The following is a 17272-nucleotide window of genomic DNA, read 5'->3' as shown; positions in this document are numbered from 1 at the left end:
TCCCTCCCTTGTCCAACCCCTTACCTCCGAGGCACCAGGCTGAGGACCAGAGCTGTCTGAAGGCCACAGGCGCCCTTCCTGGCAGGGGGTGGGAGGGGGACATCACAAGAAAATCATTAGTTTCATGCTGCAGCACCTAAAATCAAGGAACCACATTCCTCTTGGACAATGGCAGACCTGTTTAAGTCACAGAACAACAAAGAACTGGTCCTTTTATTACACCGAAATTATTACACAAAACAGTCTCCTTATTACACAAAAGGAGAATTGTGGCCAAAAGGAAAGTTAGAATGTACGTGTTTGACATACACTCCAAATGTCATCAAACCGTATTCAGTCACTGCCTAGATTTGGGTAGAGTCAGGGTCTTTAAGCTCATTTGTTTGTTTGTTTGTTTGCTTTAATTCTCACCAGAGGATATTTTTTCCATTGATTTTTTTAGAGAGAGTAGAAGGGAGGAAGGGGGAGAGGAGAGAAAGAGAGAAACATCAATGTGAGAGAGACACATCAACTGGTTGCCTCCCACACTTGCCCCAACCGGGCCGAGGAAAGATCCTGCAACCCTGGTATGTGCCCCTGACTGGGAATCGAACCCGTAAACCTTCAGTGCTCAGGCACTCTAACCACTGAGCACACCGGCCAGGGTTGGGTGCTTAAGCTCTTATGCAGGTGTGCATGGCCACAGCCGGCATGCCAGCCAAGGCCCTGCAGAACTGGGCTTTGAGGTGAGCAGCAGCACAGGGAAAGCACCGCCCGCCACACTGTGCTTTCACACTGAAAACAGAGATTCCAAATTACTCTTCAGTCAATTTATTCTTCAGTCCCTTTATTCCCAAGGCAGATGTAACCTGACATCTAGCTGTTTAACATCTTTTTTCAAATATGTTTGACCAGACTGTCAAGGTGACAAGCTTTTCTAACACCATAAACTTGTTTACAAAGCACTTCAATATGTTTTCCCTTTTGAACCCAAATTGTTGGCAAAGGTCTGTTGGGCTACTCTAAAGGCCTGTTATTGTCATAAAGAGAAGAACATGGCGAGCAGGAGCAGATGTCTGCATTTTTGGATTCCCAGGAATATTCATACATGACCTTGTACCATCACTGAGCCTCCTGAGAACCTGAAAGCACCCACAAGTAGACCTGCAAGGTGAGACACCCCTAAGTCTCTCTTTTGTATTCTGTAGGCCAGCATTCTAATACAAACACCCCATCTGGACAACAGGGTGTTTAAAAACCAAATACATACAACCTGATCCTACGGTCCTTGCAGAACACCATGGACTCAGCAGCAAAAACAGGAACAGACCAGCAGTGTTTAGAGGAAGTTTGGGCTTAAGGTGTGACTATAAAATTATGTAGTAAGCAATCATGGCTCTGGCCTGGCGACAGGTGACAGATCTCATCAAATCTAAGGAAGTGGCTGAGCCACACCCACGGACAGTCCTGCACCAGGCCAAGGCAGCTTGCAGAGCACACCAGAGCCTGGGCTCCTCTGCACCAAGAGGAACAATCACTGTAGTTCCGGGCTGTTACAGAAATTCTCGTATTAAAAACAACATACAAACTCATCCTGGGATGTTTCTAAGACTCTGCCCTAGTTCCTCAATGAACACTCAATCTTACGTTTCACCCAAATCACATCGATTATTAAATCCATTCAGCACTTTTTGGCCCTCCTCTCCCCTGGCTCCCAGCAGCACAGGACCTTCTCTTGTTGGCTCAGAGACATCACCCCTCCTGGTTCACACCCTGACTCTCTGGCTACTTTCCTGCTCTTCGGGGGGTGCCCCTAACTCTTCATTCTGGTTGAACGTTGGAGTTCCTGAGAGTCCTATCTGGGACCCCTCTCCTCTCAGCACAGTCGCCCTAGGCCACCTCATTTCCTTCACAGCTTATAGGACCGTCCATATGTGGTGTCCACATTTGGGCTATTGTGAGTAATGCTGCTGTGAAGAAGGGTATACGAATCTCTCTTTGAATATCTGCTTTTCATTCTTGTGGATATACACACAGAAGCAGAATTGCTGGATCATATGATAATTTATGTTTAATTTTTTGAGGAGTCACCATACTGTTTTTCAATAGTGGCAGATCCATTTTACATCCCAACCAGCGATGCACAGGGTTCCAATTTCTTCACATCTTTGCTAGCACTTCTTATTTTCTGTTTCTTTAATAATAGCCATCCCAGTGGGTATCTCATTATGGGTTTAAGTTGTGTATGATTAGTGCATTAAGTCAGGTTTCTCCAGAGAAACAGAACCAATAGGATGTGTGTGTGTGTGTGTATGTGTGTGTGCGTGTGTGTGTGCGTGTGCGTGTGCGTGTGTGTGTGTATGAATAATAGGAGCTGGCTCATGTGGTTATGGAGTCCCACAATCTGCTAGGTGCAAGATGGAGAGCCAGGAAAGCTGGTGGTATAGTTCAATCTGAGTCTGAAGGTCTGAAGGCCACTGGTGTAAGTCTTAAGGACCAAGAACCGGGAGCTCCAATAGCAGAGGGCAAGAGAATAGAATGTCCCAGCTCAAGAAGAGAGATTTGCCTGCCTCCACCTTTTTGTTCTATTCAGGTCTTTGGGGAATTGGAAGATGCCATCTACACTGGTGAGAACAGATTTTCTTCATTCAGTCTACTGAGTGAATGTTAATCTCTTCTGAAATTATTCTCCTAGAGACATCAGAAATAATGTTTTATCAGCCATCTGGGCATCGCTAATCCCACTTGTGTTGGCACGTAAAATTCGTCATCACAATCAGTGATACTGAGCTCTTTTCAGGTGGTTTTGTATATCGTCTTTGTAAAAATGTCTATTCAAGTCCTTTGTCTATTTTGAAATTGGGTGGTCCATTATTTTGCTGTTGAGTTTTAGGAGTTCTTTATATATTCTGAATATTAACCCCAATCAGATATATGATTTGCAAATATTTTCTCCCATTCTCCCAGTGGCCTTTCACTCTCTTGATAGTGTCCTTTGACAAACCAACGTTTTTAATTTCTAAAGGTCAGTTTATTATTTTCGTTTCATTGCCTGTGCTTTTGGTGTCATATCCAAGAAATCATTGCCAAATCTAATGTCATGAGTTTTTCCCCACTACTCTCTTTAAGAGTTTTAACTCTTACATTTAGGTTTTAGATCCATATTGAGTTCATTTTTTGAATATGGTGTAAGATATGGGTCCAGTGTCATTATTTTGCATGTGGATATCCAGTTTTCCCAGCACCATTTTTGAAAATACTGTCTTTTCTCCTTGAGTAGTCTTGGCCCCCTTGTCAAAAATCATTTGACCATATATGAGAAAGTTTATTGCTGAGCTCTCTCTTCTATCCCATTGTCTCTCTTTATGCCAATACTGTACTGTTTTTGTCACTGTAGCTTTGTAGTAAGTTTTGAAATTAGAAAGTGTGAAATGTCCAACTTTGTTATTCTTTTTCAATATTATTTTGGCTATTTTGGGATGGTGCTTCCTTGAGGTAGCACATGCATTTTAGCATGGACTTTTCTATTTCTGCAAGAAACATCATTGAGATTTTGATAGGGATTGCACTCAATCTGTGGATTGCTTTATGTAGTACTGACATCTTAATATCAGGCTTTTTAATCCATGAATACATGATCCATTTATTTGTATCTAATTTCTATCAGCAACATTGTACAATCGTCAATATAATCTTTTACCCTCTTGGTTAAGTTTGTTCCTAAGTATTTGTTTATGCCATTATACATTGGATTTTTTTAAATTTCCATTTTGATTGTTCATTGTTAGTGTAAAGAAATGCAACTGACTTTTGCATGTTAATTTTGTATCCTGCAACTTTGTTAAATTTGTTTCTTAGTTCTAGCAGGTGTTCTTTGTTTGTTGGACTCTCCAGGGTTTCCTACATGTAAGGTCATGTTACCTGTTTGTAGGATAATTTTTACTTTTTCCTTTGTAGTTGGAATGCCTCTTCTATCTTTTTCTTGCCTAATTGCTCTGGCTAAAACTTCCAATAAGTACTATGTTGAAAAGAAGTGGTAGAAGCTTGCATCCTTGTCTTGTTCCCGATCTTAGAGAAACAGCTTTCAGTCCTTCACCATTGAGCACAATGTGAACTGTGGGCTTTCCATAGAGGGTCTTCATTATGTTGAGGTAACTTCCTTCCATCCTAGTTTGATGAATGTTTTTATCGTGAAAAAGGATTGCATTATGGCAAATATTTTTTTCTGCATGATGTGCTGATCATGTAGTCCCCCCCTTCATTCTGTTAATGTGGTGTATTACACTTATTTTTATATGTAAAACCATCCTTGCATTACAAAAATAAACCCCATTTAGTCATGGTGTATAATCTTTTTAGTATGTTACCAAATTCAGTCTGCTAGTATTTTGTTGAGGATTTTTGCATCAATATTCATGAGGGATAATGGTTTTCTTTTCCTGTTGTGTTTTTGTCTGGCTTTGGTATTAGGGTAATGCTAATTCACTAGAGTTTGAAAGTACTGGTGTCAATTCTTCTTCAGATGTTTGGTACAATTCACCAGTGAAGCCATCTGGTTATTTGTTGGTAGGCTTTTGATTACTAATTTAATCTCCTTAAGAGTTACAGATCTATTCAGATGTTCTATTTCTTCATGATTCAGTCTTAGTAGGGTGTGTTTCTAGGAATCTGTCCATTTCATCTAGGTTATTCAATTTGTTGATGTACAATTGTTCAGAGCACTCTCTTATAATCTTTTTTATTTCTATACTAGAGGCCCAGTGCATGAAATTCATGCACTGGGTGGGGGGTGTCCCTTAGCCCGGCCTGCACCCTCTCACAGTTGGGTCCCCTCACTCCTTACCGCCTGCATGCTCGCTGCTCCTTACTGCTCTGCTCACTGCTCCTTAGCGCTGCTGCGGAGGTGGGAGAGGCTCCCACCACCGCTGCTGAGCTCACTAGCCGTGAACCCGGCTTCTGGCTGAGCAGCACTCCCTCTGTGGGAGTGCACTGACCACCAGGGGGCAGCTCCTATGTTGAGCGTCTGCCCCCTGGTGGTCAGTGCGCATCATAGTGGCCACTCCCACAGCCTGAACCTTCTTGGTTTTATGCTCTCAGCTAAACTCTCCTTTCCACACATTAGGGACTACAGACAAGATCATCAGACTTGGGGACTGAAAACATCTAATACTAGTATGATCTTTTCCAAACTGTGAGATGCAACCTCTCAGAGAGTTAGAAAATCAATTTAATTAGGTCACAGCCAAAATTTGAAAAATGAAACAGAATGGAAAATATCATTGTCTGTAAGTACTGTTTGGTGAAAGTTTTGCCTTAGCTGTGCATATAAGTATTGTAGATTGTGGTATAAAATGTGTTTCCACTGTTCTTCTTGGTCAAAAACAATCTGAAGGTCTCTGATCTAAGCCAATTATTCCTCATTTTATATGGGAGGAAACTGAGGCCCCCAAAAGGGTACATTACTCACTGAAGGTGACAGTTAGTTTGTGGTAAAGCAAGGCCATTGGTGGATATTTTGGCTTCTACTCAAGGGTTCCTCCCAATGAATGAATGTATTGTACAGCCTCAAGTATTTGGAAATCTATTTTTCTTTTTGTCCCAGGGTGAGAATTTCAAAGTATAGGTAAAACTGATCTTGGGTATTCAGCAACAAAACACCTTTACCTTCTGATAAAATCAATTTTCTTTCTTTTCTTCCCTTTCCTTATGCAACCTCTCTACTATCCAATGCTTTACAGTATTACTATCTTTTCCACCCTAGATGGCAGTAACAGCTTAGATGTAAAGGCAATACCTCTAGCTGTCAATGGCTGTGTTCTCTCCAGCGTTTCCCCTTTTATTCCTCCTTGGAAATCCATCATCAGATTTCTCAAGACTCAATATTTCCCTCCCAACTCTACTCAATCTAGGGCATGTCCCTTAAGAGAAAGATAAATTATCCAGGAAGGTATGTTGGGAAGAAAAGAAAGGGAATCCTGTATATTTCCAGAATAATACAATAGATCAGGGAGGTCTAGAGGCCCCACGGAGCAAGCAGAAAAGGAGCTGTGCAGGTGCCTCTCCAGGGCTCAGTGCTGGAGGAGAGTGAGCAATTTCAGACTTCACCGGAAACCAGCCTGGGGATCAGAAAGCTCAGGGCAACAGGGAAATGTGCAACCACACGCCATCAGCTCAGGTGGGCACAGTCACCTCCTTTAGGGCGGGAGAGGAAGCTACGGCACAGCCTGAAAGCTTTCCCCAAGGTCACAGAACCACAACCCAGCTTCCTCCCTTGGCATCTCTGACAGCTCTGGGGAGCCTCCCTAACGGGTGGCACTCAGAATCAGAATAATTTAGAAAATTGTTTTCCCCTCAGAAAAAGCCACAACAACTTTCAAGAACTAAGTAAAAACAAACAAAAGAAAAAAACATTATCATTGGATTATTCATTTTAATGCCTTATTTAAAAGATTATTAAAATTTTATGGTTCATAAAATGTTTAATTAATCCTGCTTAAAAATCTCGTTTTAGCTTGCTTTGGTCACAATACAAACCATGCTCAAGTGAGTTCCCGGGGGAGCCTACAGATGCTCAGGACATTATTGGAACTGTCTTCAGCATTCACTTATGTGAGCAGAGGCTGTTTTTTAGTTGTAAAAATAATACATACAATCATTCTTACCATAAACATTTTAACAACACAGACCAAACTCCTTTTGTCCACTTCCTCCTATCCTGGCTCCTCCCCCAAGGAAACCATCAGTTTATGTGGTTTCCTGACCTTTCTCTACAGTATCAGTTTGTAACTTGGGCAACATCATTTTTACTAACTGAGTCACACTTGGTTTTGCAGCAAAATTGTATAATTTATTGTATAATGTTAAATTCATAACATTTAACTCTGGATGGATTTTGATCGATGCCAAAAAAATCAAATCCATCTTCAGAGAGCAAATGAGAAAAAGGAAGACTTGCCATTATTGAAAATTTAAAAAATTTTTCACTTAAAATTTTCCCAAAAATGAACTGCAAGCTCTAAAGGTAATTTCAAAACTGCTGTGAGCAATGTCAACATAAGTAGAAGGACTATTTGAGCTCCTCACGTTGTTTAAAGACAAATCTTGGCTATTAAAAAGGCCTGCCTACTTTTGTTCGCATGAGAATCACTGGTAACAGCTATGGCCCAGCATCCTTATCCAATTTTTGCCAACAAGTTGGCCTTCTGCTTCTCTTACTTAAAGGGGACATTCTCATTTTGAAGCTGTTGACATTATCCATTTTCCCCCCAAATTAACAACTTTCTATCTTTAACTACACACACTGGAGGGTAAACCTGATGACTGACCAATCTGGCAGCTTGGCTATGTTAACACCCTCGCTCATTCAGGGAGAGAAACAGCTTGGCTGATGGTAGGAAGCCTGTGCTTAGAGTTGACATTAGGAACTGACCTGCCCTCTCGCAGTCCCCTCGACACTTGGAAATGCAGTTTCAGGGGCTCATAAAATTACGGAGAATTATTATTGAACGCAGTTGACAACAAGTGGCCCTGGTCTTTCTGCCTCACCCACAGGAAACTGGTGCCCGGCATCTTTCATGCCACCCCGATGCTGAATGCAGCAGGTGGCTCTCTTCTCCTTAGTCTGGAATGGCAGGGACATACCTACTATAATTGCATCTTCAAACCCGTTAGTTCATTGTTTTGGCACCTTACTGAATGAAAATAGTTTATTTCTGTCGTTTCAGAAATGCTTTTCTCAACGCAGATGAAGTAGGGAGAAATGAGAACAGGCAGGCGCACAGGGGTCTAGCTCTTCAGTCACAGTGGTAATGAACCCTGTGTGTGGTGACTCCCCCACCCCCTGCGTCCTTCACTGGACCTCAGGACACAGCCCGTGGGCTTCTCCAGCTCTGCGAGCCCCGAGCCCAGTGGGGCCAGAAGTGTCCGTCCTTGGGCCACCCCTGCTCTCAAGGCCAACAGAAAGGAGCTCACAACCAACTCTGCCCTCTTGACCACAGACTCTAGCCCCAGAGAGGAGGGCCCTGCCCCGGGAGATGATGGGACAGCAAGGGCCAGGGACACGCACGCCAGGCTGGCGCAGGAAAAGCTCTACTCGCTGGCCCAGACACACTTGGTTGAACTCCTAATCTTGCAGGAATGACCTTTCCGCCCACAAAGAAGTGCTCTCCCATTTTTCTGGAAACCAGTGGCCCTCTGTCTTTTATTTTCACCCTTGTGATAAAGGTGTGAGCGCAGAAGAATATTTTGTCTAAAAACAATCTACACAGAGAGATGGGGCCACAGCAAAAGGTGGGCACCCGCCTATCTTGAGTGGCAGCTGCTCTGCAGCCCCCGGCTGAGGATGCCAGGCAGGCACAGAGGCCAGCGTGGCCCAAGAGGCTGACTGTCCAAGAAAAGATGTAACTACAAAATTTATGTGGAATCTCATTTTTACAAGTTCGATCAAGTTTTGTCAAAACACCCTGTGGGGCAAACCACGCACACTGGCCACACCCCAGGCCAGATCTACAACTTCCGCAGAGAGCGTCCGGGTACAGACTTCCCCATACAAGGGCACTGTGGACCCAAGAACCCAGGTTCCTGTCCCAACAGGCTGGCGGCTGCAGCCCTGGTCCTCCTTGCCAACAGCTGGGAGAAAGAGCAAATGGCCTCCTGGCCTGCGCCCCCCACAGGCTGCGCTCAGTGCCTGCCTGGCGCTGCTGTCTGCACAGGCACCCGTATTTTCACTATTGATTGAATCCCTGCAGCCATTGGTAATGAAGAAATGCCCGAGGTGACTCCTTTTGTTAATTTTTAATTGAGATTGCTGTGTTATAGGTCACAATGGCTGGATAGCCACAATTTCATACGGTTCAAACTAAGTAAATGTTCTTGTTTCGCTGCTGGTCCTCAGCAAATGGCTGGCCACCTTGGCTCTGCCCACTGTCCACCGTGCCCTGGGCTGGCCAGGCGGGTTAAGCTGGCCCCGCTGGCTGGGTACAGGATGTTGGAGAAGGCCGCTCAGGCCTCTGCCAGCTGTGGCAAGAAAGGCTTGTGTAAACTTCTCTCAGGGTTGTGTCTGGATTATTTATGCCCCTTTATTGTTTTCCTGTTACTTGGAGACCTAAGGTAATGAATAATAATCTAGAGAGTATCAAAGCTCTGAAATCACACAAACCAGGCTCTGAAAAATCAGCCTGGGCTACCTCAGAAAGAACACGTCAGGTTTACATCACAAGCCCACTCACTGCTGTCTGCCGTTATTCAAAGCATTCACTTTTCCTGCAATTTCATTTTCATTCAGAAAGGGCTGCTTCCACTACAGTCAGAGCCAGCGCTGTCCCATCCCTTGGACTCCCCGGAACAGCACCTCGGGGACACTGCGGTGACGCAAGCTGACCGGCCTCAGCCAAGGCAAACTCCATCCAGTCCTCCCTTGGGCAGCGGAGACCTGGCACGGGGAGGTGTTCTTGCAGCAGGCACTGCTGGAGCGAGAAGGGAAGAAACCAGGAGAGAGGTGCTGCACGAGGAAGACAGGGCGTGATGAAGTCGGGCGTGAGGGCATCACACAAAGAAAACCTTCCAGAATCCAGACAAGCCTGGACAACTGGCGCAACCCACCATTTTCCAGAAGAAGATCCCGTGAAAACCAGGATGTTCCGAGTTACTGAGACCCTACCTTACTAACCTGGCTTGCTTCTGCTTTGGTGGAAAGCCCGTTAGGGAGGAGCGGGCAGCTCCACCAGCGTAGTGAAGTTTACTCAACCAGATCGTAACATCTACCTGCTCAGCAAGCCTCCTTCTCAAAACACACCCAACTGTTGTCTTTGACTTTTCCATCCTGACTACCAAGTCTTCCAGCAGAAATAGAGACAAATAAATGTAACCAACAGTGTTCAACCAAATTACCTAGAAGTCGATAAATTAGATGCCCAACCCTTCTCGCAGCATCTAGAATAAATACACCTTTTACAAACATGCTTATGGAGACCTCAGAGAGTTCTAGAACAAATGGGCCCAAAGGGCCCCCAGAAGTAAGTGGGTCCCAGCGATGCACAGGCTCCCCCACAGGGAGGCCGGCAGTGGGGACCTACACCCACAAGCTGCTAACCAGCTGGGTGCCGCAGCCCCCGCCACTCAGGCCCCTGGGATGGCAGGATTTAGGTGCTGACAAAGCGAAAGGCACTCAGGGGCTCTGACAACAGACACGAAACCACATGCACAGCAGCCACCACAAACACCTATCCATCTTCACCACCGGGCACAAATCTGCACCACAGCATGGGGAGCCCAGAGGCCATCACTTGTGCATCAGCAGTGAGGGCAGGGCCTTCCCCATTGCCAGCCACACCTGGACCTAGCTCTTCTAGGCCCCTTAGGGGAGGAGGCTGCTTGGCACAGGCAGTCACCTAGGGATGTGGAGGGAGAGCCACCTTCCTGGAGGGGCAGCTTGAAAGTGCTCATGCCGAGTCCTCATGCCCCATCCCAAGTCCCTCCTACAGTTTATATCCACTTGATACACACCCCAGTGCACACACAAACGGCCACTGGAGACCCCTGGCCTCCCCCAGTGAGACTGAGAAAATGCCGGTTAGCATTAGCTCGGTGGATGCCGCTGACGGTGGTGGGGGCAGGGCAAGGGCAGAGCATGGCAAGAACACCTGGCATTGCTTCTTCATTATCTTGGGCAGTGCCTGGCTCCTGTCCGGTGGATGACCGAATGAATGAAGGAGGGAGAAACCACTGGAGGGACACTACTTCCAAGGCAGACTCCTAGACTAGGACCGTCTTGAACATGCAATTTCTTGGTGGACTCCCAACATTTTCTGCCGAGCTGCTGGGAAGTGTTCACCCTGTGGAAGCCATCAGAGATCCACTTATATGAACAGGCATCCTCTTCAACAGCGAAGTGCCTCTGGGAAGGGTGGCATCCAGTACCCGGTAAGATCGGGGGCTCCCCACTCCAGCACTGCTGACATTTGGGGTCAGGTCATTTTTGTTGAGGGGCTGCCCTCTGCGTTGCACGATGTTTAGAGCAGCCCTGTAACAACTCCCCGACTTGAGTTGACCAAAACATGTCTCTTGAAATCGTCAAATGTCCCTGAGAGGGCAAATCCCCGCTGGTTGGGGACATGAGTGGAAGTGAATCCGATTGCCCTCCCGGGGCTGCATGCAGGGAGTTGGCATTTCTGTAGGTAATTGGGGGGCAAGAAGCCTGGTGAGGAAGCACCTTCCTGGGCCAAAGGACCGCGAGTGAGATTTCTATCTGAGTCCAGGAGAGAAGTTAAGTTGCTTCCTCTTTTGACTATAAACTAGGCCAGTGGTAGGCAAACTGCGGCTCGAGAGCCACATGCGGCTCTTTGGCCCCTTGAGTGTGGCTCTTCCACAAAATACCACGTGCGGGCGCGCACGTACAGTGCGACTGAAACTCTGTGGCCCATGCGCAGAAGTCGGTATTTTGAGGAAGAGCCACATTCAAGGGACCAAAGAGCCGCATGTGGCTCGTGAGCTGCAGTTTGCTGACCACTGAACTAGGCTAATGGTCCTAGTCATGAAATGGAGCTACCATCTGGGCCTGAATTGTCTTGGTCACTGTGTAAAAACTACATGTTGAGCTTGTGAAACGTTGAACAGAGCCTATTGCAGTGATGGCGAACCTTTTGAGCTCGGCGTGTCAGCATTTTGAAAAACCCTAACTTAACTCTGGTGCCGTGTCACATATAGAAATTTCTTGATATTTGCAACCATAGTAAAACAAAGACTTATATTTTTGATATTTATTTTATATATTTAAATGCCATTTAACAAAGAAAAATCAACCAAAAAGATGAGTTCGCGTGTCACCTCTGACACGCGTGTCATAGGTTCGCCATCACTGGCTATTGCTAAGCTGCACGATAGCCACATTCCCATTTTATTGGGAAGGAAAATTCAAGCCTTGGGAAGCAACAGCACTCATATTGAGCTCCCAGCGGCAAAACTTTCAAGCGTTTATTAATGAAATTAGACACAGATGGTGATCAAGACCTCTGCAGACACGGTCTTAGCTACTGATTACCTTCACTTGCCATGCAGTGTGTGGCCCTGCAGGAACCTCTGAAAGTCACTTCATCGCTTTCTTGATTTCAAGAACAGCAGCCCCCTACCCACGGGACCCGCTTCCAAATGAAACAGAACACACATCCCAAGTAAAACCACACTTGCATTTTTTATTTTCTCTTTTTGTAAAATTGTTTTCCTGCCACCCCTGTTTGCTGGTATTACGCAGAGTGACTGTCTGTGTGCTGACCTGGCAGGGAGCTCCCAGTCTGGGGACAGAGACCAATGAGCAGGCGCTAAGGCAACAATGGCTGGGGACAGAGGAGGCCTGGCCAGGTCTGTGCTGAGGTGTGGAGGAAGGAGCCACCTCTCCTAGCCAAGGCAAGGCAAGGCAAGGCAGGGGGCAGAAAGATGATCCCTGAAGCAAACCTGAGGGGAGGACGGGGTGGTGGGGCCCAGGCTGGGCAACGGCAAATGCACCCGAATTGCCCAAGTGCAGTGACTCCAAGTACTCTGGGGCTTGAAGCAGAAAGTGTACGATGGGGAACTTGGACACGTTCATGGCAGGTACTGCCCGGAAACTTGAGAGCTGCCTATTGATGGTGATAACGAGTGGGATAGTTTTACCTATTTCTCCCCAAGGCCAGGGGTCGGAATTTATAGTCCTCGCATTAAGGCTCAGGCAAAGCAATGCTGGCTGATTCTTTTATAGTTCTAAACTATTGCTGTATCCGTCCTCTCTCTTTAAACTCAGGACGATTACGTGTATTTTGGGTTAGAACTTCAGAGGAATTGGTTCTCTCCTTCAGGTAACAGAGTGTGTTTGTGTGGAGGGGGGGCAAGAGAGGGGGTATCTACAGGCTCAGGACACCAGTATCCTGTGAGTCTGGACCCTGCAGGCGCCAGGTTGCTGAGATAACAGGGGTCCCACAGGAAAGCCACCATGGTGTGATGAAAGCCATGTTAACTTGTGGACCGAGCTGGGGATCTGGTGAGATGGAGGAAGGGGACAGCAGAGGACAAGAGAAAACAAGAAGGACTGACTCTTGTCACTGTCATGGCATGCTCTGTAGGTCTGAAGGGTGGCCCCATCCCTTTGCTCTCTCTCTGCATGCCATAGACACAGAACCCTTGGCAAACCTGAGTTCTACCCATGAGAACAGCAGAACTGATGGCTCACTGAGCCACTCTGCAGCCTCAGTGAAGCACGACACTGACCTCCTAAGAGGTCCCAGGGGCCCTGGGTTGGGCTGCACCATACCCACCAGGACAGTTGTACCCCACACTCACGATGGTCTCCCTAAGCCAGGTACCAGACAGCGCTGGTCCTGACACGTACTCTGAGAAGCTCATATCACGAGGGAATTTGGTGGGGGTGCCCACCACCAAAGCCAACAATTTATAAGCACCTAAATTTCCCATTCCCAAGCTTTTCACGAAAGATCACCAGAATCAGTCCTGGCCAGGTTGCTTAGTTGGTAGGAGCGTCATCCTATACAGCTAAAGGTGGTGGGTTCAATTCCCAGTCAGGACACATACCAAGGTTTCAGGTTCAATCCCCAGTCATGGCACATGTGGGAGGCAAATGATCCATGTTTCTCTCTCACATCGATGTTTCTCTCTCTCTCCCTCTCTCTCTCTCTCTCTCTCTCTCTCTCTCTTTCTCCCTCTCCCTTCCTCTGTCAAAAATCAATAAAAGAATATTGCAAACTATGAATCTGGTGGTTTTTAGTTTTTTATTTCATATAAAATAAAAAACTAAAAACCGCCAGAATCATAGTTTGCAAAACTAGCTCAGAACAGAAAGTTCCGGTGGCCCTTGGTCTACCAGGTGCAGATCACAGACCAGTTTAGCTGAAAATCAGTGTTTTATTTTCTAGTGGGGGATGGTTCAGAAGTAGCTAGAAACTTTAAAAAACCAACCTGAAGAGCCTAACTAAAGGCTGTTCTGTAAGCCCCATCACAAACCAACCTGCCCTGAGGCACCCGAGGAGGCCCGAGCCCTCGCCGTCCCACCACCGCCCGCCCCTCCAGCTCACCCACACCCAGCACTGCTGACCTCCTCAGAGTCTTACAAATACAGGTCATGAGCATACGTGTATTCAAGGACAGGTCTCTCCATAACAACACGGATGGATCTCAGAAGTGTGAAGTGAGCGAAAGAAGGCAGACACCAAAGAGCACCTATTGTATAAGCCTATTGTTATCAAGTTCAAGCTGGTGAAAGTCATCTGTACCGACTCCGGGCAGTGGTGACCTTCTGCGGGGCACGCCTGGGCCTGGGTGTGTTTCTAGAGGCTGCTCCTGTCCCTCTGCTGCTCGGGTGCAGGTTACACGGGTGCGCTCAGTTTGTGAGGATTCACTGAGCTGAACATTCAGGATGCACATGCTTTCCCGTGAGTGTAGTGACCTTCGATGGAGAGTTTCCCATACTCCTGAACCGCGATGGGCTGACACGAGAGGCTGTCCTGCTTCGTGGCCCTCACGGGCATGCGGCCGCACTCTTGGAGCCTGGGCTAGAGGCCTGGGCAGCACCGAAGAGGCGCAGGCCCACACTTACCTGCTGCAGCCGGTCCTCTTGCCTCCTGCTCTGACTCGGACGGTTGATGAACGACCGTGTGGACACTTTGTAGTGATTCAGCAGGCAGACGATGACCACGACCATCACCGTCACCACCACAATGATGATGATGATCTGGGCGAACTCCAGCTCCGCTGCGAAGGAAGAGGAAACCGTGTTAACCACGTGCCCCACTCAGCTCCCCAGACCCCGTCTCCTCAAGGCACTCTGACCATGACAACCACCAGGCATTGAAGGCCTCTTGCACGAATCTGCTCCTCAAGAGAACCTCATGAGAGAGAAGCTATTTTTCCCCAGGCCTGCTGCCCAAGGCCACTGCCAGACTTTGACATTCTAATAACATTTAAATAAAAGGAGACCCAGGCAGACCTGTGGTCTCAGCCTAACCTTGGTGCTCAGACAAATCTGTCTTTGCAATTTTATAATGAGAAGAACCAGGGGAAAATGTATTCCATTGGCCCTACGAGACCTCTGGAGGTGCTTGCTGTAACTGACACCATTTCACACGGGAAATGCAAAGACCAGCCCAGTGCGTACGCCATAGGCTGGTGGACACACAGGCTACCCCTGCCTACTGGGCAGGTGAGCCCTTAAGGGCCATCTCTTGGGTATGAAAAGCTCAGCATCTTCATTACCTAAACTCTGTTCCTGTGAGATGACTCGCCCACCCTGAGGGGAGTTAAGAAAGTCTCTCAAAACTGAAGCTGTTCCTCCCAGTATGTAATTTCTCTAAGAAAGTTAAACCCATCTTCATGGTTGAGTTTCCCAAAGCACATCCACACAGGACCCACATGGTACACACTGAAGAGGAAACCTATGTTGATAAAGTACTCCAACCTCCTTTCCTCAAAGCCGCTGCCTTTGGAAGTACCAGTTAATTTAGAAAATACATCTCCACTGTGTTGAACTCCGCGGGGACCACACTTTATGAGCAGTCAGGTCACCGTGGGTTCTGACACTGCCATGAAAGGGATTGTCTAAATGCCATTAACACATGCTTCACACACAAGTGTAGCGCCAAGGAGCTACTTCTGGAAGAACAGCACAGTGAGCTGTCAAGCAGAGAGGGAGGTGGTTCAAGCCCTTCAGTTCGCAGGGAGGAGCAGAGGCTCAGTGCTCAAGGGCAGCTGCGAACCCAGACTTTCTGCTTCCTGGCTTCCAGCTCATGGCTCTGCTGAGTGTTGGCTGCCTCTTCTCCCGAGTCTCCGCCCGCTAAAAGGAAGTGACTGTCTGTACAGGGGCATCACGTTAAAGGGTGAGAGGCTCAGGAGGACGGCGAGGAGCACAGTGCCCACCTTTTGCTGTGAGGTGGGGAGGTGTGGGGTATGATGAAGGGCAAGAGAAAGAGGGGAGAGCTCTCTCTACTATGCTACTGCGTCACACTTGCAACACATACCGTATGCACACTCATACACACATATACGTGTGCACACAGATACACATGCATGCATGCACACATGCACATGCACACAAAAGCACGTGTGGACATACACACATGGGCACAATGCACACATGCATACAAATACACACCTGTATGGGTACACATGCATGCAAGGCATGCGCACAATGCACACCCTTTTGCTGCAGCAGGACTCAGGCCACTGGCCAATCGGGAAGCATTATGGCTCACACTTGGGATGATGCAAAAGGGGACTGGGTAGCACCTTCCCCCCAGTATTTGCAGCTGTGTGCCTCCACCATCCACACCCTGGGAACAGAGGGGCAGGGGCCGGGATGGGGGTAGAGGGAGGGTCTTCCTGAATTCCACCATGTCCTGCCCTGTAGCAGTGTCCTCCACTCCTATCCTTGGCCCCCACATACCTGAGGGAATGGAGATTTATATCGCACCCTCTGGACTGGGTTGGAATGCACTTGGCACTGGGCCTGTAGGGCCGTTGGTTCAGAGGTGCGCCTTAGAGAATGGAGAGCTGAGTGTGAGGGAACTGAACTATTGAGCCCCAGGTGGGGAGCAATTAAGGCCAGGTAGGTTTGCCGGGTACACCCCTAGCTGGCAGTAAAAGGGCAGATCCCAGTGGGCATGGCTGACTGTGGAGGTTCAGGCAGCAATGCCCGGAGTGGCTCTAGAGCAGCGGTTCTCAACCTGTGGGTCGCGACCCCTTTGGGGTTAGAACGACCCTTTCACAGGGGTTGCCTAAGAACATCGGAAAACACATATATAATTACATATTGTTTTTGTGATTAATCACTATGCTTTAATTATGTTCAATTTGTAACAATGAAAATACATCCTGTATATCAGATATTTACATTACGATTCATAACAGTAGCAAAATTACAGTTATAAAGTAGCAACGAAAATAATTTTATGGTTGGGTCACAACATGAGGAACTGTATTAAAGGGTCGCGGCGTTAGGAAGGTTGAGAACCACTGCACTAGAGGCTGGCAGTCAGCAAGACCCAAGCTCCCCACCTCCCCTTCCTAGTGTCACCTCTCTGACACCCCTGAGGTCTAATGGCTGATTTGGCAAGGCCTCCGGAGGCCCTGGGTGCCAAGTTCATCCCCGAGGGCTTCAGCATTTACTTCCTGTGGGGAATTTATGTACACCCAAGCCCCTCCCAGGGACTATCAGAACATGATAGGTGCCTCCTGGAAAAGACTGAAATTTCTCTCAATCGGAGGGAATAGACTAGGAACCTTCACATCTGAGGTACAAATATAAATGTGACCTCAT

At 47.3% G+C, this 17272-nt stretch overlaps 1 protein-coding gene across 9 annotated transcripts in view; it reads right to left on the bottom strand.

Moving 5' to 3' along the window:
* The window catches only part of LDLRAD4 (low density lipoprotein receptor class A domain containing 4), a 337040-nt gene that overhangs the window by 8091 nt on the left and 311677 nt on the right, over positions 1-17272 (bottom strand). For 8 of the 9 annotated variants that reach the window (XM_070420714.1, XM_070420718.1, XM_070420717.1 and 5 more), the window contains 2 exons: positions 14558-14712; positions 25-78 (listed from right to left, as the gene is read on the bottom strand). In XM_070420714.1, the coding sequence (XP_070276815.1) occupies positions 25-78; positions 14558-14712 (209 nt within the window). Of the gene's footprint in view, positions 1-24; positions 79-14557; positions 14713-16399; positions 16466-17272 lie in introns of those variants that run through there. The other variant, XM_070420722.1, reaches the window with a different exon arrangement.

The sequence above is a fragment of the Myotis yumanensis genome, unplaced genomic scaffold (genome assembly GCF_028538775.1).
Source record: "Myotis yumanensis isolate MYYU_CA2020_CCGP unplaced genomic scaffold, mMyoYum1.0.hap1 SCAF_7, whole genome shotgun sequence".
Classification (NCBI taxonomy): Eukaryota; Metazoa; Chordata; class Mammalia; order Chiroptera; family Vespertilionidae; genus Myotis; species Myotis yumanensis.
Note: the sequence above shows the minus strand (reverse complement) of the source record. Positions and strands in the feature narration are given on the sequence as shown.